General features: G+C 55.9%; 1 protein-coding gene across 3 annotated transcripts; it reads left to right on the forward strand.

Moving 5' to 3' along the window:
• Positions 1–527: 527 nt before the first annotated feature.
• On the forward strand, positions 528–8,542 carry TAPBP (TAP binding protein). Of its 3 annotated transcripts, none has more exons than XM_053378734.1 (8): positions 530–716; positions 1,268–1,480; positions 4,024–4,329; positions 5,201–5,533; positions 6,039–6,365; positions 6,727–6,816; positions 7,419–7,459; positions 7,773–8,542. In XM_053378734.1, exons 1-8 carry the CDS (start codon positions 647–649, stop codon positions 7,773–7,775), a joined length of 1,383 nt encoding a protein of 460 aa, XP_053234709.1. In that variant the 5' UTR covers positions 530–646; the 3' UTR covers positions 7,776–8,542. The 3 variants fall into 3 exon arrangements, with proteins under 3 accessions (XP_053234711.1, XP_053234709.1, XP_053234710.1); XM_053378735.1 differs by having other exon boundaries at positions 1,271–1,480; XM_053378736.1 differs by lacking the exon at positions 6,727–6,816 and having other exon boundaries at positions 528–716.
• Positions 8,543–20,514: the final 11,972 nt, after the last annotated feature.

Raw genomic sequence — 20,514 nt, forward strand, 5'->3', positions numbered from 1 at the left:
TTCTCCTTGTGCCCTCCATCTTTCCCAACATCAGGGTCTTTTCCAGGGAGTCTTCTCTTCTCATGAGGTGGCCAAAGTATTGGAGCCTCAGCTTCAGGATCTGTCCTTCCAGTGAGCACTCAGGGCTGATTTCCTTCAGAATGGAGAGGTTTGATCTTCTTGCAGTCCATGGGACTCTCAAGAGTCTCCTCCAGCACCATAATTCAAAAGCATGCATTCTTCAGTGATCAGCCTTCTTTATGGTCCAGCTCTCACTTCCATACATCACTACTGGGAAAACCAGAGCTTTAACTATACGGACCTTTGTTGGCAAGGTGATGTCTCTACTTTTTAAGATGCTGTCTAGGTTGGTCATTGCTTTTCTCCCAAGGAGCAGGCGTCTTTTAATTTCGTGACTGCTGTCACCTTCTGCAGTTATCATGGAGCCCAAGAAAGTAAAATCTCTCACTGCCTCCATTTCTTCCCCTTCTATTTACCAGGAGGTGATGGGACCAGTGGCCGTGATCTTCGTTTTTTTGATGTTGAGCTTCCCCCTCCTTCCTGCCCCGCCCTCCTTCCGGGGCTCCGAAATCGAAAGGGGAAGCGCGGACGGAGTCTCCGCCATCGCCGCTCGCCGCCTCTCCTTGCTCTCTCCCTGCGGAGCCTCATGGCTGCCCAACCCGCTCCGCTCCGCGCCAAGGGGCTCCCGCTGCTGCTGCTGCTGCTGCTGCTGCTGGGTAGGTCGAGGCCGGACGCCTGGGTCCCCCCCTCGCAGGGCGCCTCGGGGCCGGACGCCTGGGTTCCCTCCGAGGGGGGCGGAGGAGGAGGCGTCCCTCGCCCCCGTGGTCGGATTTCCTCCCCCTGCAAGGGGGTGCAGGAAGGGGCTGGCGGGGGAAACGTCTCCGGTGGGATTTCTGCCTGTCGCAAAGCGGGGCGGGGGGGGGATTTGGCCCGGGATAGTCCCTCCGCTTTCGCTTTCCGTTTCCTGGCAGAGTCCCGAATCCGGCCCCTTGCTGCCCCGCTGCTTCTGCCCTCCGGCCCCCCTCGGGGGCATCTTCGCTGGCGCCCCCTTGGGCTCTGCTTTCTTCCCAATGGAGCCTCCCTGGACAGAGCCAGTCTACCTTGCCCTGGTCCGGATCCAGCAGGGCTCTCCCGGTGGAGCCTCCAGGCCCAGAGGCAGTCTACCCAGACTGGGCTGGGCTAGGGGGGACCCAGATGCTGCTGCGGCTGCTTTGGGGCCCCCAGAGGCATCTAGTCCACCCCCTTCTTCTTCCTCCTCTCCTCGCAGGAGCGTCCTTCGGCAGATCCTCGCCTCCGCTGGCCAAGCGGGGCTGCTGGTTCCTGGAGGAGGCTGGGGGCGGAGGCTCAGGCATGTCCAGCGCCCCCAAGCAGCGCCCCGCCATCTTGTTCCTGCCCCCGCCCGGGAGACGCCTGGAAGAAGCTGCCCTGGAGTCCCAGTTGCCCCCGGAGGTGGAGGCCGGCCTGGCCTTCCAGGTCCTGGGTATGGAGACGCCCCATAGGAGACCCCCACCTGTCCCCTGGGTCCCATCCCGGCTCCTCATTCACCGGGAGGGACTGGAAGCACCTCTGAATTCAGCCTCACTGGGAGACCCATTTCACAGGCGCCACAACTGAGGCTGGGAAACTTACATGATTCTCTGGATCTCCTTCCCCAATCTCCGTCTTTAAACCTCCAGGGACAGAGTTGCTTTCCTTGGAGGTTTTCCAAACAGAGGCTGGAAGGCCAAATGTCAGGGGGGTGAGACTAGATGTCCCTCGGGGTCCAACCTGCAGGTGTTTACTTTTTTATTTTAAAACATTTTTTCTTTTTAAAACATCAGTGTGACTAAATAATAACACAGTGATACCTCGGGTTAAGTACTTAATTCGTTCTGGAGGTCCGTTCTTAACCTGAAACTGTTCTTAACCTGAAGCACCACTTTAGCTAATGGGGCCTCCTGCTGTTGCTGTGCCACCAGAGCCCGATTTCTGTTCTCATCCTGAAGCAAAGTTCTTAACCTGAAGCACTATTTCTGGGTTAGCGGAGTCTGTAACCTGAAGCGTATGTAACCTGAGGTACCAGTGTAATAATAATTATAATAATACACTATACCATTAAAAGAGTTAAGAATTCCAATTCCATATATACTTATCTAATGTCTAGGTGATATTATTATCCCAAAACATAGATCTTGATTCTTAACCCACTATATTTGGTATAAATGCATCCCAACTCTACAACTCTTTAGGATCGTTTTATAACGGCCCTGTAGCGGATCCCCCCTCAAGCCTCCAATTAATAAAGAGGCATTATGTCCCTGCTAACGACCCCCAATTAAATATAGCGGATCCACCTCACATTACGCCAGTTCAGTGAATTTCTGCCATTGACCACAGCCTCTCTTGTGTGAGGGGAAACTTGGGGATTTAGAGTCCAGGGCAGAAGAAGAAAAGTTCTATTTACCCAGAAAAAGGTGGGGACCGGAGACGGTTCTTCCAGGCAGAAGTCAACTTCTTGCCTCAACTTGGAGGCTGTCAGGGCATTAAACGCAGAAGTCTCTTCTCAGGCCGATGTTCCGCTTTCTAGACATGGTGCTCAAATGCTGGACTTGGGGGGTTCCTGAGCGAGGGGCCCTTTCCCTCCGCTCCCCCCTCTCTCAGTTTCCCCCCCACACCCAGGGGGTCCCCTCAGCCCTCCTTCTTGGGGGTCTCCCTCCGCCCCCCCTCAGTCCGCCCCCCACACCCAGGGGGTCCCCTCAGCCCTCCTTCTTGGGGGTCTCCCTCCGCCCCCCACACCCAGGGGGTCCCCTCAGCCCTCCTTCTTGGGGTCTCCCTCCGCCCCCCCTCTCAGTCCGCCCCCCACACCCAGGGGGTCCCCTCAGCCCTCCTTCTTGGGGGTCTCCCTTCCCTCCCCCCAGCTTCTCCCCTTCAACTCCCGCCTGACTCCTCTTCCTCTCCTCCCCACCTTCCCCTCCAAGCTCCCCCCTCAGACCATCCCTCAGAAAAGGCGCCTTGCATTTTCCCGCCAAAAGGGCTGGCTCCGCCCCCGCTGGCTTGGCAGCCAATCAGAGCAAGGCTCCACCCCCCCGGGGAATTTCTGAGGGACTAAATCCGCTGACTGGCCTGGCTCTGCTGTCCATCACAGGCCCAACCAAGGGGGCATCCGGCAGCTTCCCAATATCTCTAGAGATCATCTACGTCTGTCAATTTCCTATAAATCCATTTTAGGGTTTGAGATCATTTGAAATAACTGTGCTGGGTGCCAGAGCCCCAAGAGGCCCAGGGGAGCCCCCAGCAAAGTTATGATGAGGGCCAAGAGGCCTGGCTCCGGGTTCAACCACACAATTTAAACTGAGAATACTTGAATAATAAAAAGGGAAATAAAAAGTGAATAGAGAACAAAGAAATAAAAAGGGGGGAAGGTATATTACAATATATCACTATATATGCAAACAACTACAGTTCCATACATGCTTCTCTGGTATATAGGTACAGTGCTTTTTTTCTAAAAAATGTTCAGGGTTACTCTCATTTTGACTCAAGAAAATCACCATTTTATAGTTCCAATTGGGAAAAATAAATACAGTAAATGGACAAAAGAAATCATCTCAAGAACTCAGGAGTCCTATTGTTGTGGATTAATTTAATTTATTTATGCTTATTATGGATATATTGTTTTCCAACCTCAACATTTCCACTTTTCAGAGGTACAAAACTGCTTGATTCTTTTAGTTTATTAACTGGCATTTAAATCCCATTAAATAGACAAAACAAATCCTCCTTAGAGGGCATCTTGTTTTCGCTGAGATTCCTGCATCGCAGGGGGTTGGACTAGATGACCCTCGGGGGTCCCTTCCAATTCTGTGATTCTGTGTGTTGAACTGAATTGTTTGACACAGAACGGTGGAGTTGGGAACCCCAAAGGTCATCCACTCCAACCCCCTGCAATGTAGGTTGGGGGGGTCCGGCAGTGGAGAGACAAGGCTCATCATTCCCCCCCCCCCAGACACTGGTTCACCTCCCCCCGCTTTGTCCCCCTGGCAGACCCCTCTGGTTCCCTGTGGGGCGGTCAGGCCTCGGCCACCCCCCCGCCCTGGCTGAGTCCGGATGCCAGCGAGGCAGAATCCTCCTGCGAGATCAACGCTTACGCGCCGCAAGAGTCCCACGTTGCCTGGGCGGAGGGGCTGGCGGGCGGAGGGGGCTGCCCCCGCGCCCTGGAGAGGGGCAAGTGGCTCATCGCCAGCATCCAGGCCCCCGACGCCGAGTTCGGGGTCAGCAGCGTCCTGCACACCGAGGAGGCCCCGCCTTGGAAGCAGCAGGATGGGGTCAGCAGCGTCACCACCACCACAGGTACCACCTGGCGAGCGGAAGGGGAGCAGCGCGGCCTAGCGGCTAGAGCCCTGCACCAGCAGCCTGGGAGGGAGGGACTGAGGGCCAGTCAGTGCTTCTCAGGCAGGCCTACCTGGCAGGGTCAGCGCGGGGGAATGGCAGAGGAAGGGGAGGGAGGCCGCCTTGAGCCCCTGGGAGGAGAAGGCGGGGCAGAAAAGCAGTTATTTAAATTAGGGGTGCCCAAAGTCATTGGTTACACCCTCATGGGGGGTGGGGGGCACCGTGGGCCAATTGGAAAGTGGAAATCCCTGGATCAAATGCATCTGCTGGGTTGAACTACTTGGAGTAGTTTGAAGTGGATTTTGAGTCATTTGGCAACTAATTGTTGCTCTTTCAAATCTTGCTTTCATCTTACTGGGTCGTGCAAACAGTTGTTCCAAACCATTCCTTTTTTAGGGCATTGGCTGGAGGGGAGAGAGTTTATGGGGGTCTCCCCCAAATTTGAGAACCACGAAATTAAATGAATAAATCAAATAGATTGTGGGTTTGTTCGGAGCCGTATTTCCCATAGGGCTTAGTGATGCATCGCGCCAGGGCGCTGGCCTCTCGGGGGATCGCTCTCCTGCATTGGCATGGCGGAGAGTTGCGCCCCTCACAATGGCTGGCAATGCGCAGCTACGGCCACCCCAACATTATCAGTGGTAATTTGGGGGTGCTGGGCAGACATTTGCAGCCTGGTGCCACATCTGCTAAACACGGCCCTGGGTTTGTTGTTTTTGCAGGCTGGGTTTGGGTTGTTCCCTTCTGGGATTCCTCCCTTGCACCGGGGGTTGGTCTAGATGACCGCTGGGGATCTCTCCTGCTCACCTCGCCCTCCTCCCTCCTTGCGCAGCGGTGCTGTCGGTCTTCACGCGGACGCCGCGCCTGGAGTCCCGCCTCGGGCGCCCGGCAGTCCTGCACTGCGGCTTCTCGGCGCCGGCCTCGGCCTTCTCGGTGGAGTGGCGCCATCAGTTCCGGGGGGCTGGGAAGGTGGTGCTGGCCTTCGACGGAGCCTCGCGGGGGGTGTCGGTGGCCGAGGAGGGGGCCGAGCTGCTGCTGGATGCCGAGGGCGGCGGCGCCTCCCTGCGCCTGCGGAGCGTGGCCGTCCGCCACGAGGGCACCTACATCTGCACCGTCTACCTGCCCCACCTGCACGCCCAGCAGGCGCTTGAGTTCAAGGTGGTGGGTGAGTGAGCGACCAGTGGGGGTCTCCCTCGCAGGGAGGGCGGAGGGAAGGGGAAAGGGGGGTCCACTGCCCAAAGGGACCCCCATGGAGCCAGCATCTTGTATTCTCACAGTCCAAATGCCGGCCAGGACCTGGGGATCCAGATAGACTGCTCCTGGGCCTGGAGGCTCCAAAAGAACATCGGGAGAGTGCTTAGACCTCGCAGTGGCCAAATTGCCCTGAGATCCCTGCCTGGCAGGGGTTGGTCTAGATGACCCTTGCGGGTCCCTTTCACTTCTGCAATTCTAGGCTTCCAAGAACCAAGCGATCCAGAGAGACTGCCCCTGGACTGGGAGGCTCCTTAAGAAGCGCCTGGCCACTTGATCAAGCCAACGGGGACCCTGTCTTCCTCAGGATTCGAATCCAAGAGCCCCCCTCTCCCCTCCCAGCAGCTGGGAGCCTGCAGCACTCCTGGTTGTCAGCAGGAGGCGCTCTGCTCACTCCCTCTCCCCCTCTCGCCCTGCAGAGCCCCCCCAGGTGACGCTGCACCCCACGACGCTCTCGGTGCCCCCCGGCGCCCGGCCCCAGCTTGCCTGCGAGGTCTCCGGCTTCTTCCCTCTGGGTGCCTCGGTCAGCTGGAAGCGGAGGGGGTCCGGCGCCCCCCAGGATGCCTTCCTGGACATCGGGGACTCGGGGCACCGCCAGGCTCCCGACGGCACCTTCAGCTTCACCAGCTTCGCCCGCCTGCTGCCCGTCCCGACCGAGGACCACGGGGTCTCCTACGTCTGCCACGTGGGCCACGCCGGGCTGGGCGAGGCGGGGGTCAAGAAGGCGGTCGTGCTCCATGTGGCAGGTGGGGGTCTGCACTTGGGGGTCTGTGCCGGGGTCCCCTGGGGGCTGGGTAGCAAAGCCCAGAAGACCGGCTGTGGGTGCGATTCCTGACTGGCGGAGGTTGGGGGGTCGTCCGTCCTGCGTGATTTAGCTGGGACCTTGAAGGGGGTTGGGCTAGATGACCGCTGGGGTGCCCTGCCAACTAGGATTCTGTGAATTGGCACTGATCAAGTCGGGCATGGGGTGGAGGATATGGGGGTGGGGCGAAGGTGCAGCTTTGGGACCTGCAATGGGTGGCCAAGGCAGGGTGGGGGTCTGACGTCGCCCCCCTTCTCCCTCGCTGAAGCTCCCCTTCTGCCTCTGCCCCTTCTCCCCCCACCCAGGGTCCCTGGGCCCCTCCCTGGAGGACGCCATCGGCTTGTTCCTGGTCGCCATTGTGCTCCTGGGGGTCTTGCGGTCCTTCTTCCGATGGGGTAAGGTTGTTCCCACCCACCCCTTCTGTACTCTTATTTTTGTTATCGATATGGTCCTATTTAGCATTTGGTCAATATTTCTGGGGGATACTTTAGTTGAGATTCCTGCCTTAGATGACCCTCTGGTCCCTTCGGATTCTACAATTCTAGGATTCTATAAATGTGCACAGCACCCTCCTTTTCTGGATCTCCGGGCACGATGAAAACACAACGTACATAATAAAAATGAGAACCAAAACAAACTGGCACTGGCCAATTGACTCCCCTTTCCCACATTTGCCAGTACAAGAAGCTCAGCTGGGAGAGCCTGAGGCTCCTGATTTCAGGGTTCTGGGTTCAAGATTCCTGCCTTGCGGGGGGTTGGACTAGATGACCCTCAGGGTCCCTCCCGGCTCCAAGGCTCTTTGGAACTCCCTGCCTCTTGATACCAACCAGGCGCCTTGGCCAGACTCTCTTTGGTCGCCTGCTAAAAACATCCCTGCCCAGCGGCTCAGAAATGTTGATTTCCGTTTTAGCTTTCTGCATGCTTTCAAGTATTCCTGTCCATTTCATTGGGTTTTCTGGTCATTCACCTTTCCCTGCTTCATTTTCCTCCTTTTCAGCTTCTGAAGAAAAACCCAAATCGGAGAAGCCCAAATCCGAGGTCAGTGTCCAAGATGCTCCCAAGATTGCCAAGTTCTCTCGATTCCTCATTTTTCTATTCTTTAAAAAAATATATCTCTGTGCCACTCGCTGAGAGGCAGTGCGGTGCAGTGGTGAGAGGGCCAGACTAGGCCCTGGCAGAGAGATCTGGGTTCGAATCCCCAGTCCCTGGCCATGATGAAGGGGGGGCAGGATCCAGTCTGCCTACTTCGCAGGGTTCTTGTGGAGCAATTCCTGCAATTGCAACCCCCAGCCAGCTAATGTTTCCTCTCCAAATTGGGTCAGTATCTCACGGATTTCTCTTCTTTCTGCAGTAACGGACTTTGGGCAGCCCAGCTCCCGGCTTGGTTTGTTGCCTGTCTCCGGATCCCGTTGAAAGGGTGAAGTGGATCGTAGGCCCCCGGACTCCTGGGTCCCTCCTCTTTCGCTGCCCAGTCTTGCCCCTCCGGTCCCTTGTTGGAAGCCCCCTTCCCCTTCCTTTTTGGGGTCAGGGGTCTGCTTGGCTTCGCATCCTGCAGATTCACAGCTGTGATTTTAAGGAGGGGGCCAGATCTGTGCATAGCAAAAGCCCCCCTTTCTGGCAGTCCCTGCCCCTCCTCACTTGAGTGCTGTGAAATGATAGAGGTGTAGAATTGGGAGGGGTCCCTGAGGGTTATCTAGTCCAATCCCCTGCAAGGCAGGAATTGCATCAAAAGCAACCCTAAGGTCCTGGGCCGCAGACTCTGCACATGCTCTGGGAGACTCTTGACAGGGGCCTGTATTGTCTTTGGGATTGTGGGAGGGAACCTTTTTGGAGTAGGGGAGACTGACTTGAGCAAGATTGGCATATCCTCTCCCCCCAAAAAATAAATAAATCAGGGATCCTCCACTTACAGAATGTGGGTCATCAGGTGTCCCTTTACCTCCCCCTCCGGGGGACCTGAAGTGGTACAGTCCAGACCCAAGTTTATCCCCTCCAGAGACCTGGGTGCAAAAGGAGCCTGTTTCCCCGCAACATCCCTGCAGAGACGGCCATGCAGAGCAGCTTTCGTTCCCCTCGGCCCTCCCTCTCGATACGAACAAGGACCTGCCCCCTCTTCCCTCCCCCAGAACTCGCCCCCCCTCCCCATTCTGTGTAGATTCTGCTGTAGACTGTACAGAGCCAACTGGGGCAGAGCCAACCTGGAGAATAAACACGTGTTAAAAAGACATGCATGCCATGTGCCTGTTTTTTCCTTCCAGGGCTGCAGGAGAGGTGAGGGTGGCTAAGTTTGATAAACAGTAGTAATAAATGGTTGGAAGAAAAGTCTGGGAAGGGGAGAGAGGACCTCTCTGCCCCCCTCAAGGCTCCTCAGGTTCATCAAGGGTCAAAAGCCTCCTCCATTTTTGGAGGGCCAGGAAGTGAGTGGCCCCTGCAGCTTCACCTGCTGGAAAGGGGGCGACATGCAAGAGGCCAACCTGGCAGGGTTGTTGTGGAAGGGGGAGCTCCTTGGACCGCCTCCTGGGCCTCCTCTGCAGCTTCACTTCCAGAACGGTCAGCAATTGGAGGGGAGCAGGGTGCTCTGTGCATGGCGATTGGGTGAGGGCAAGAGAGAACCCGGAAGTGGGTGGATTGAGCCGGGAAGAGAGAGGAGAGCAGGGGAGGGAGGGAGTGGGGGGGCTCCTTGGTGTTTTTCTCTGCCAGGTTGAGAGGGGCTCCAAGCCCTCTTTGAATCCCCCCCCCCATCTATTGATTTTGGCTGCCTAACCCGCCCCCCCAAAGAAGTCATCCTTTTGGAGCCCATCCTCTCCTCCGCCTCACGAAAAGGATTCTGGGACGCTTAGTTTATCCTCCCCAGCCAAAGACACCTTTGTCACCCCAAGAGTCAGTGCTAGGAGAAGGGCTCCACCTGCAGGAATAGGGGAAAGGCCAGGCTGGAGAATCCCCTTCTCGCCTCTCGAACTCGGGGCCCCAGGAGCCCTTTCTGGATGGCCCTCGCTTGCCCCCCCAAATGGGCCAAGACCTTTGTTCCTCCCCCTCAGGCGGTAGTTGAGCAGGAGAAGTCGCTCCCACTCTTGATCCCTGTGGGTCTCAGGAGGCAGTGGGGGGACTCTAGGGAAATTGCCCAGGGCCCTGGGGAGCAAGCAGAGCCTGCCTCAGTTTCCTTCCCCAAGGCCTTGGAGGAACCTTGGGGTGCAGAAGGAGGGACCCCAAATGGAGCTCAGGCTCCTAACAAGTGGGGAAAGGAACTTTATATTCGCCCTGGCTTCCTCCTGGGAGGTCCCTTCCGAAGGAGAAGGGGTCCCAGGTCTCCATGGGAGAAGCATCCCCAAGTCCTGCTGTCAGCGCTGCCCAAGGTCCCAGCTCACACAAGACCAACGCTGCTTCTTCCTCAAGTAAAAAAGTCTTTATTGAAGTTCAGTTTCATTTCCAGACGCGCAGCGCGCAACGCTACGTCTATGCCTCAGACCGCCGAAGCTCCATCTGAATCTCCTCCCCCCTGACACCAGCTTAAGATTCTAGCCTTACTCCACCTCTTCCTCTGTTCCTTCTTTCTCTGGGTCCTCCTGCTAGTCAGAGTCTCAGCCCTCCTAGACTCCTCTGACGCTGAGTCCCCTGACTCTTCCCCCTCCCTCCTTCGGGCTTTCGGACCTGGCTCCCAATCCGGGTTTTCTGCTGTCCCGCGCTCCTCCACATTTGAACTTGGCGCGCGCGCGCAGCCTCCCACTTTCCTTCTGACCGTTACACTTGTGTCACTGCTCCCTCTTTCGGGGAGGCTAGCTGGACCTGGCCTTCCCTCCGTTTCCCCACTTCCCTTTGTAGTAGGTGCTTAGAATGTACTTTCCAACACATATCTTGTATCTGCCTGTTGCCCCAACACATTTCTCCTATGTTGATCATGTATAACCCTCCCCTTTTCTGATGTAGGAATGATGTAGCGATGATGCTTAATGAACTGTATGCTGGGATAAGATGGAAACTTTTAAAAGTCCTTGTCACCCCATCCTCGGGATTCAAAATTCCTCTTTGAACCTGTTGCACAATAAACTTTGGTCTACAGCTATTTGCTCCAGTTGGTGGCTGGACTCCTTCCTTTATTCTGGCTCTCCCCAACCAGCTGGGGGACTGAGCAGCCTGGCACATAGATTTTTCCGTAACACTTCTTAAACTTGGGAATGTCTGCATGTGACCCCATCTCTACAGCTCCCATAACCACCACACAGAAGGTGGCTGGAGCCTGAAAGGCGAAAGCATTGGCCTCGAACGCAGGTGTCAGAGGCTCAGGAGCAGAAGCACAGGGGAGAGAGCAAATAGAGAGCGGAGGAGAGGAATCCGAGGGGAGCGTAGGGGAATATGACAGTGACCCGAGAGATTCCATTAGCTTCTCCAGCGAATCAGAAGATTCCCAGAAGGGGGCGCCTATGGTAAGGGCAAGGGGGGTGCCAGGGGGGACGCTCCAGAAGGAGGGGGCCAGCGGGGACTCCCAAGGGAGCAGCGGAGGTTCAGGACCAGTTCCCCCACCAGAGCGCAGTGGGGGGGAAGAGTCACATGAGTCAGGACCAGCCTCTCCTCCAGCGGGGAGAGAAGATGAGTCAGGGATAACCACGCCCCCATCGGAAAGTGGGGAAACGGAGGGAAGGCCAGGTCCAGCTAGCCTCCCCAAAAGGGGGAGCAGTGACACAAGTGTAACGGTCAGAAGGAAAGTGGGAGGCTGCGCGCGCGCGCCAAGTTCAAATGTGCAGGAGCGCGGGTGTCAGCGCTGCCCAAGGTCCCAGCTCACACAAGACCAACGCTGCTTCTTTCTCTAGTATAAAAGTCTTTATTGAAGTTCAGTTTCACTTCCAGACGCGCAGCGCGCAACGCTACGTCTATACCTCAGACCGTCGGAGCTCCATCTGAATCTCCTCCCCCCTGACACCAGTTTAAGATTCTAGCCTTACTCCACCTCTTCCTCTGTTCCTTCCTTCTCTGGGTCCGCCTGCTAGTCGGAGTCTCAGCCCTCCTAGACTCCTCTGACGCTGAGTCCCCTGACTCTTCCCCCTCCCTCCTTCGGGCTTTTGGCTCCCAATCCGGGTTTTCTGCTGTCCCGCGCTCCTCCACATTTGAACTTGGCGCGCGCGCGCAGCCTCCCACTTTCCTTCTGACCGTTACACTTGTGTCACTGCTCCCCCTTTCGGGGAGGCTAGCTGGACCTGGCCTTCCCTCCGTTTCCCCACTCCCCGATGGAGGAGAAGCTGGTCCTGACTCACGTGACTCTTCCCCCCCACTGTGCTCTGGTGGGGGAACTGGCCCTACTCCTCCGCTACTCCTTTGGGACTCCCCTCTGGTTGCTTGTTTATGGATCGTCCCCCCTGGGACTCGCCTCGCCCTTACCATAGGCGCCCCCTCCTGGGAATCTTCTGATTCGCTGGAGAAGCTCATGGAATCTCTCGGTCCACTGTCATATTCCCCTACGCTCCCCTCTGATTCCTCTCCTCCGCTCTCTATTTGCTCTCTCCCCTGCTCTTCTGCTCCTGAGCCTCTGACAGCTTGTTTTAAATCAACAGTAGATGTGGATGTGGCTAGAAGGGAAATGCATGGATTGAGGCAAGGGAAAGCAACGGTGCGCCAATATCACTCCCGCTTTTTTGGGTTAGTAAATGTGCTGGGCTGGCAGAAGGACTCCGCTGCCGTCAGGGATCTGTTCTGGGAGGGGCTGAATGGAGCCGTGAAAGATGAGCTGGCGAGGGGAGAGAGGCCCCAAAGCACCACAGAAGTAGTCCAAAGGGCACTCGCAATTGGGGTGCGCCTGGAAGAACGCCCTTGGAGCAGGGAGGAGGGGCGTAGGGCAAACACGCTGGCCAGAACAACTCCCTTCCTACCCAGAGAGACAGAGTGCGCTCAATCCACGCCTCCGCTGGGGAGGGGAGAAGAGCCGATGGAGATAGGTGGTGCCAGGGCTCAGACAGCAAGCAGAGCCCAAACACCAGGAGCAGTCAAGGCGAAGGCTCCTAGAGGGAGCAGGAAGTGTTACATCTGCGACAGTGCACTGCACATGGCCAAAGAGTGTCCCCAGAGGATCCAGAAGCACACTGCAGCCTCAGCAACTGTAAAAGGAGCAATTCAGCAGGAGGAACAGCTGCAGGGAAACGGCGAAGCCTGGTTGGAAACAACAGCACTGGGGGTCAACCAGGCGAGTCAGTGAAGCAGCCCCCAGAGATTTTGCAGCCCACAGACCCCCTCCCACCCAAACCAGTGGTGCAACTCACCGCATCGCTCCAGCTGCCCGATGGGCTCACCCTGGAGGTCCCTATTACCATTGACTCTGGTAGCAATGCAGACTTTGTAGGAGTGGACTTCGTCAAGCAGCATCGCATAGCACTCCTGCCAGCCACGATGCCCCTAAATGTTGTCACGGTAGATGGCAGGAAGATACTGGGAGGAGAGGTGGTACAGCAAACACCGCCTCTGGTGATGCAAATTGGGAACCACCGCGAAGTCATCAGCTTCAACGTCACCCATCTGTTGGACACGCCCATAGTGTTGGGCATGAGTTGGCTGGATAGGCACAGCCCGGCATTAGCATAGTACCAGCGGCAATTGACCTTCTGCTCTTCCTACTGCGCAGAACACTGCATCCAGACCTGCCAGGAAGGAGAGGGGCAAGAGGATGAACCGCAGCTACACCTAGGCATGGTACAAGCGGTACCCAACAAGTACAAGGCCTTTTTGGAGGTCTTCTGCGAGAAGGAAGCGGACAAGCTGCCTCCCCACAGGCCCTACGACTGCAAGATTGACCTCCTGCCGGGGGCGACGCTGCCGACTGGGAGACTGTACTCAATGTCTGAAGACGAAATGCAAGAACTCAGGGAGTTCATAGATCGCAACTTGAAGCGGGGATTCATCCGGGAATCCAAAGCAGTGGGGGGCAGTCCCGTGTTTTTTGTGAAGAAGAGGGACACGCCCGAACGCAGGCTCATAGTGGATTATAGGATCCTCAATTCCAGGACAAAGCCCACGGCATTCCCCATGCCCAAGATTGACGACCTGCTCGCGACGGTGAGGAAGGGACGGATCTTCACCAAGTTGGATCTACGAGGGGCGTACAACCTTATACGCATGCGGGAGGGCGACGAGTGGAAGACAGCCATGTTTACGCCTTTAGGCACCTATGAATACCGAGTCATGCCGTTTGGTCTCCAAAATGGCTCCCATGTTTCCAAGCTTTCATGCACCACGTGTTAGCGGGACTCCTCTACAAGAAGTGTGTCTGCTTCTTAGATGACATCCTGATCTTCTCAGAATCGCAGGAGGCGCACGAGGAGGACGTCAAGGAGGTCCTGCAGAGACTACGGGAGCACAGACTTTACACTAAGCTGGAGAAGTGCCAGTTCGACATGACGGAGGTGGATTTCCTGGGCTACAAGCTGTCCGACAAGGGACTCGCCATGGACAGCGCCAAGGTCCACTCGGTGTTGGACTGGAAGAGCCCGCGCAATCGGAAGGAGGTCCAGAAGTTCATCGGTTTCGCCAACTTTTATTGCAAGTTCATCAAGGGGTTCGCGAAGGAGACGGCGGCCATCACGGACACCCTCAGCTCCAAGAAGAAGAAGTTCACCTGGACGGACCAGGCAGAGCAGTCCTTTCGGAGGCTCAAGCGTCTCTTCTTGTCCGAAGAACAGCTGCTACACGTAAACCCCAGCAAACCAATGAGGGTTGAAACGGACGCCTCGGACAGAGCGGTGGGGGCGGTCCTGTTGCAGCAAGATCCGCAAGGGGACTGGAGACCGTGCGCATTCTACTCCAGGAAGCTCAGCACGTCGGAGCAGAACTACACCATCTGGGACAGGGAGTTGCTGGCCATTCATGCAGCCTTCAAGGCGTGGCAGCACTTCCTGGTCGGAGCCAGACAGACAGTGCAGGTCCGCACGGACCATAAGAAACTGGAGTACTGGCGCACAGCGAAGTTCCTGAACCAGAGACACATCCGCTGGACGGAGTTCTTTGCGGATTTCGATTTCCGGATAGAATACATCCCGGGAGACAACAACGTCATGGCGGATGCGCTATCCAGGAAGCCGCAGTATCTCGAGGAAGCGGCACCGGCAGCGGCCAAACACATTTTCGCACCAAAAGTGTGGGCGTGCGCTTCAGCCGCCGTGGACCTGGACGCAGTGCGTCGCGCGCTACAGGCGGATTCGTTTGCACAATCCAAGATGGAGGAGGTGCGAAACGGCACAGCGAAGGACGACGAGTTCCAGATATGCGACGGACTACTCCTCCGCAAAGGGGCTCTCTACGTACCGGGAGATGACCTTCGCGCGAAAGTCCTGCAGCAGCTACACGACGCGCCCAGCGCTGGGCACTTCGGCAAGGACAAGACGGCGGAATTAGTCACCAGGGACTTTTGGTGGCCCAAGGTGAGGGGAGAAGTCGCGGATTACGTTTCCAGGTGTGACACCTGCCAAAGGGCCAAACCAGTACACAGGAAGCCGGCGGGTCTGCTGGAACCGCTGCAGACGCCGCTCGAACCGTGGGAGAAAGTGGCCCTGGACTTTGTTACAGATCTGTCCAGCTCGCGAGGCAAAACAGCGGTACTCGTGGTCGTAGACCTGTTCACCAAGATGGCGCACTTCATTCCGTGCGCGAAGGTGGCCACAGCGGAACAGACCGCCAAGCTGTTCATAGACCACGTGTTCAAAGCTCACGGCTTGCCGCGGTCCATCCTGTCCGACCGGGGCCGCCAATTCATCTCGAACTTCTGGCAGAAGCTGCTGGGCATCCTGAACGTCAAGATCAACTTAGCGTCGGCGCGACACCCGCAGACCAACGGACAAGAAGAGAGGGTCAACGCCATCATGCAGCAGTACCTGCGATGCTACGCTAATCAACAACCCTCGACCTGGGTGGACTACCTACCGCTGGCCGAGTTTGCCTACAACAACACGAAGCACGGGTCTACAGGGGTGACACCGTTCTTCGCCAACAATGGGCGCCATCCCAGAACCTTCCCGGGGTTAGAAACCGAGGGGGAGGGGGAGCCACGGGGGGCAGAGCACTTAGCCGCAGAGTTACAGGAGGTCCATGAGCAACTCTGAAGGCACTTGGAACTCGCGAAACACGCCTACAAGATGCAGGCTGACAGGCACAGGAGGGTCGGGGAAGACATCCAGGTGGGGGACTGGGTCTGGTTAGCAGCCCAGGCAGTGCCAGCCAGAACGCTAGCTAAGAAGAAGCTCGGGCACAAGCAGCTGGGACCTTACCAGGTCGCGGCACAAATCAATCCAGTGGCCTACCGGTTGACACTCCCGGAGGGCTCCAGAATGCACCCAGTCTTTCACAGGTCAGTGCTCACACCCTACAAGGCACCCCACAGGTTTCAGGCGCCAGGGAACGCACCAGCCCCGCGTAGCACATCGCCAACAGGGGAGGGATCACAGAGGGCGACGCCACTCAACGAGGTCACGGAGATTTTGGACTCCAGATGGGGGGAAGAGGGAGTTGAATATCTCCTCGCCAGGGAGGGTACCCCGGCCAGCGCCAATGAGTGGGTGCCGTGCTATGCCGTGGAGGAGCATTACCTCAAAGACGAGTTCCATTCGATCTTCCCACACAGACCCATGCCGGCGGAGTATTTCGACGACTGGCTTTTCACACCCACACTGTCAGCCAGCACGTTCCAGGGTTTCTCATCAGATGAGGAGCCGACGCCAGGAACGAGCTCCCAGGAGGGGTCGCTCTCGGGGTTTGTCACAGACCGCTCCTATTGGTGGGACACTCAACCAGAAGTGGGGTGGAGCAGGGAACTGCTGAGGGGGCCCTTACACACAGCCTCACCCGAGGGACCGGGTGGAGAGGAGGACATGGACGTGTTGGGGGAGGATCCTGGATTTGAGCACGACAGCAGAGAAATGGAAGCAGAGGAAGTCGACGTCGACGAACCCATCATGGGCGGGCCTGATCCCGCTGGCCGGTTGCACACCAGGGGGAGAGAACGGCATCCAGCACTCACAACCCCAGCGCTGGAGCACCCGGAACCCACACCCGAAGAGGGGGAGGGGGGAAGGGGGGGCTTCGAGGGGGGGATGGATGTCAGAGGCTCAGGAGCAGAAGCACAGGGGAGAGAGCAAATAGAGAGTGGAGGAGAGGAATCCGAGGGGAGCGTAGGGGAATATGACAGTGACCCGAGAGATTCCATGAGCTTCTCCAGCGAATCAGAAGATTCCCAGAAGGGGGCTCCTATGGTAAGGGCAAGGGGGGTCCCAGGGGGGACGCTCCAGAAACAAGGGACCAGCGCGGACTCCCAAGGGAGCAGCGGAGGATCAGGACCAGTTCCCCCACCAGAGCACAGTGGGGGGGGAAGAGTCACATGAGTCAGGACCAGCCTCTCCTCCAGCGGGGAGAAGATGAGTCAGGGATAACCACGCCCCCATCGGAAAGTGGGGAAACGGAGGGAAGGCCGGGTCCAGCTAGCCTCCCCGGAGGAGGGAGCAGTGACACAAGTGTAACGGTCAGAAGGAAAGTGGGAGGCTGCGCGTGCGCGCCAAGTTCTAATGTGCAGGAGCGCGGGACAGCAGAAGACCCGGATTGGGAGCCAGGTCCAAAAGCCCGAAAGAGGGAGGGGGAAGAGTCAGGGGACTCAGCGTCAGAGGAGTCTAGGAAGAGTGAGACTCCTACTAGCAGGCGGACCCAGAGAAGGAAGGAACAGAGGAAGAGGTGGAGTAAGGCTAGAATTTTAAACTGGTGTCAGGGGGGAGGAGATTCAGATGGAGCTTCGGCCATCTAAGGTACAGACGTAGCGTTGCACGCTGTGCGTGTGGAAGTGAAACTGAACTTCAATAAAGACTTTTATACTAAAGAAAGAAGCAGCGTTGGTCTTGTGTGAGCTGGGACCTTGGGCAGCGCTGACAACAACTGTTTGTTTTCTTCTCTGGATCACGCTTTGCTTGCCGCAACACGCATTGATTCTTTTGGGGGAGGATGTTACGAAAAAGGAGCAATGCAGCAGCGTGCTCCAGGTGGCTGGAAAGCGAAACAGGATGTTGATAAATGGGACTGTACCGTGGGAACAAAGGGACAGTCTATTCAGTGTACTGAGCACCGGATGTTAGCTCAGAGTGTCATATGATCTGTACTGGAAGTACATGGGAGGAGTTTTCTCTCTCTGCTGTTGGTGATGAGAGAGTGCAGTCACGTTTTCTCTGTACTGCTGGAAGGACAGAAATAAAGGCATGTAAATACATTTCTGTCTGTCTCTTTCCCCTCCCTGGGGATGGTAGGGGAGGAGTGGTGTGTTCTTCTCACGTTGAGAAGGATCGCCAATTGAGACCTCGCCTGGTCTTGCCGGGAGTTGCTGACAGGGAGGTCAACAAGGATTCAAGCCGGGCACCTGGAGGGTGGCCAATTCCTCTGACTTTTGGCTTGAAACCGACAGCTACCAGCTGCTCTGGACTGAAGAAGATTTACAGCCAGAGAGAGCCACCGGGGAAGGCTCTGGAGACTTGGGGGAGCTTGCAGCCTTCCCAGGGTGTTTTCCAACACTTTCTGACAGTAAAAGCGAACTGTGAAAAAGAATCCCCTCATAAAGGGGTGGAATATCCTTCAGTGGGGTTTTTTAAGAAGAAGTTGGATTATTTGGTGGGCCAAATTCCAGACACTAAGACTTTTTCTCCCCTGTATGAATTCTTTGATGAGAAGTGAGACTATCCTTCCGACTGAACCTCTTTCCACACTCTAAGCACTGATAAGGTTTCTGCCTTACATGAATTCTTTTATGGCTCTTGAGATGGGCACTTTGACAGAAACGCTTTCCACATTCCAAACAATGATAGGGTTTCTGCCCTACATGAATTCTTTTATGGTTCGTGAGATGGGCACTTTGACAGAAGCTCTTTCCACATTCTTGTCACTGATAGGGTTTCTCCCCTGTATGAATTCTTTGATGGGAAGTTAGACTCTGCCTGTGACTGAAGCTCTTTCCACATTCCAAGCACTGATATGGTTTCTCCCCTGTATGAATACTTTGATGGGAAGTGAGCTTGGGCCCCTCCCAGAACTTCTTCCCACATTCAAAGCACTGATATGGTTTCTGACCTGTATGAGTTCTTTGGTGGGTCATGAGATTGGTACTGTAACGAAAGCTCTTTCCACACTCAAGGCATTGAAAAAGTTTCTCCTCTGTATGAATTTTTTGATGGGAAGTGAGATGCTGGCAGTTACTGAAGCTCTTTCCACACTCCAAGCATTGATAGGGTTTCTGCCTTACATGAATTCTTTTATGGATGGTGAGTTTCTGTCTCTGACTGAAGCTCTTTCCACATTCCAAGCACTGGTATGGTTTCTCCCCTGTATGAACGTTTTGATGGATTCTGATCAAAGAAATGGGAGATTCTGAGATCGTTACTCTGACGGAAACGCTTTCCACATTCAAAACACTGATAGGGTTTCTCCCCTGTATGAACATCTTGATGCAAAGTGAGACTATCCTTCCGATTGAAGCTCTTTCCACATTCCAAGCACTGATAGGGTTTCTCCCCTGTATGAATTCTGTGATGCAAAGTGAAATTATACTTCTGCTTGAAGATCTTTCCACATTCTCTGCACTGATACAATTTCTCCCTATTCTGTGTTCTTACGTGTGAAGTGAGGCTATCCCTCTGAATGAAGCTCTTTCTTTGACGGAAGGTAGAATGGGAGCTCTGATGGATGTTGTCAGAGTCTCAGGAGCAGAAGAGCAGGGGAGAGAGCAAATAGAGAGCGGAGGAGAGGAATCAGAGGGGAGCGTAGGGGAATATGACAGTGACCTGAGAGATTCCATGAGCTTCTCCAGCGAATCAGAAGATTCCCAGGAGGGGGCGCCTATGGTAAGGGCGAGGGGAGTCCCAGGGGGGACGCTCCATAAACAAGGGACCAGAGGGGACTCCCAAGGGAGTAGCGGAGGATCAGGACCAGTTCCCCCACCAGAGCACAGTGGGGGGGAAGAGTCACATGAGACAGGACCAGCTTCTCCTCCAGCGGGGAGAGAAGATGAGTCAGGGGTGACCACGCCCCCATCGGGAAGTGGGGAAACGGAGGGAAGGCCAGGTCCAGCTAGCCTCCCCGAAAGAGGGAGCAGTGACACAAGTGTAACGGTCAGAAGGAAGGTGGGAGGCTGCGCGCGCGCGCCAAGTTCAAATGCGGAGGAGCGCGGGACAGCAGAAAACCCGGATTGGGAGCCAGGACCTAAAGCCCGAAGGAGGGGGGGAGAAGAGTCAGGGGACTCAGCATCAGAGGAATCGAGGAGGGCTGAGACTCCGACTAGCAGGAGGACCCAGAGAAAGAAGGAACAGAGGAAGAGGTGGAATAAGGCTAGAATCGTAAGCTGGTGTCAGGGGGGAGGAGATTCAGATGGGACTTCTACGGTCTAAGGCATAGACGTAGCGTTGCGCGCTGCGCGTCTGGAAATGAAACTGAACTTCAATAAAGACTTTTTTACTTGAGGAAGAAGCAGCGTTGGTCTTGTGTGAGCTGGGACCTTGGGCAGCGCTGACAGATGTTCTCTCCACACTCTGAATAATAATAATAATAATAATAATAATAATAATAATAATAATAATAATTTATTATTTATACCCCGCCCATCTGGCTGGGCCTCCCCAGCCACTCTGGGCGGCTTCCATAAAAACCAAAAATACAGTAAAATATCACACGTTAAAAACGTCCCTGAACAGGGCTGCCTTAAGATGTCTTCTGAATGTCAGGTAGTTGTTTATCTCTTTGACATCTGCTGGAAGGGCGTTCCACAGGGCGGGCGCCACTACCGAGAAGGCCCTCTGCCTGGTTCCCTGTAGCTTTGCTTCTCGCAATGAGGGAACCGCCAGAAGGCCCTCGGCGCTGGACCTCAGCGTCCGGGCAGAATGATGGGGGTGGAGACGCTCCTTCAGGTATACTGGACCGAGGCCGTTTAGGGCTTTAAAGGTCAGCACCAACACTTTGAATTGTGCTCGGAAACGTACTGGGAGCCAATGTAGGTCTTTCAAGACCGGTGTTATATGGTCTCGGCGGCCGCCCCCAGTCACCAGTCTAGCTGCCGCATTCTGGATTAGTTGTAGTTTCCGAGTCACCTTCAAAGGTAGCCC

The sequence above is a fragment of the Podarcis raffonei genome, chromosome 2, assembly GCF_027172205.1.
Source record: "Podarcis raffonei isolate rPodRaf1 chromosome 2, rPodRaf1.pri, whole genome shotgun sequence".
Lineage (NCBI taxonomy): Eukaryota > Metazoa > Chordata > Lepidosauria > Squamata > Lacertidae > Podarcis > Podarcis raffonei.

Excerpts from the sequence above, each read along its gene's own strand:
- TAPBP (XM_053378734.1), top strand. The coding sequence starts at position 647 with ATGGCTGCCCAACCCGCTCCGCTCCGCGCCAAGGGGCTCCCGCTGCTG. Across the intron at positions 1,481-4,023 it reads CCTGGCCTTCCAGGTCCTGG|ACCCCTCTGGTTCCCTGTGG; the intron begins GTATGGAGACGC and ends TCCCCCTGGCAG. Across the intron at positions 6,817-7,418 it reads GCGGTCCTTCTTCCGATGGG|CTTCTGAAGAAAAACCCAAA; the intron begins GTAAGGTTGTTC and ends CCTCCTTTTCAG.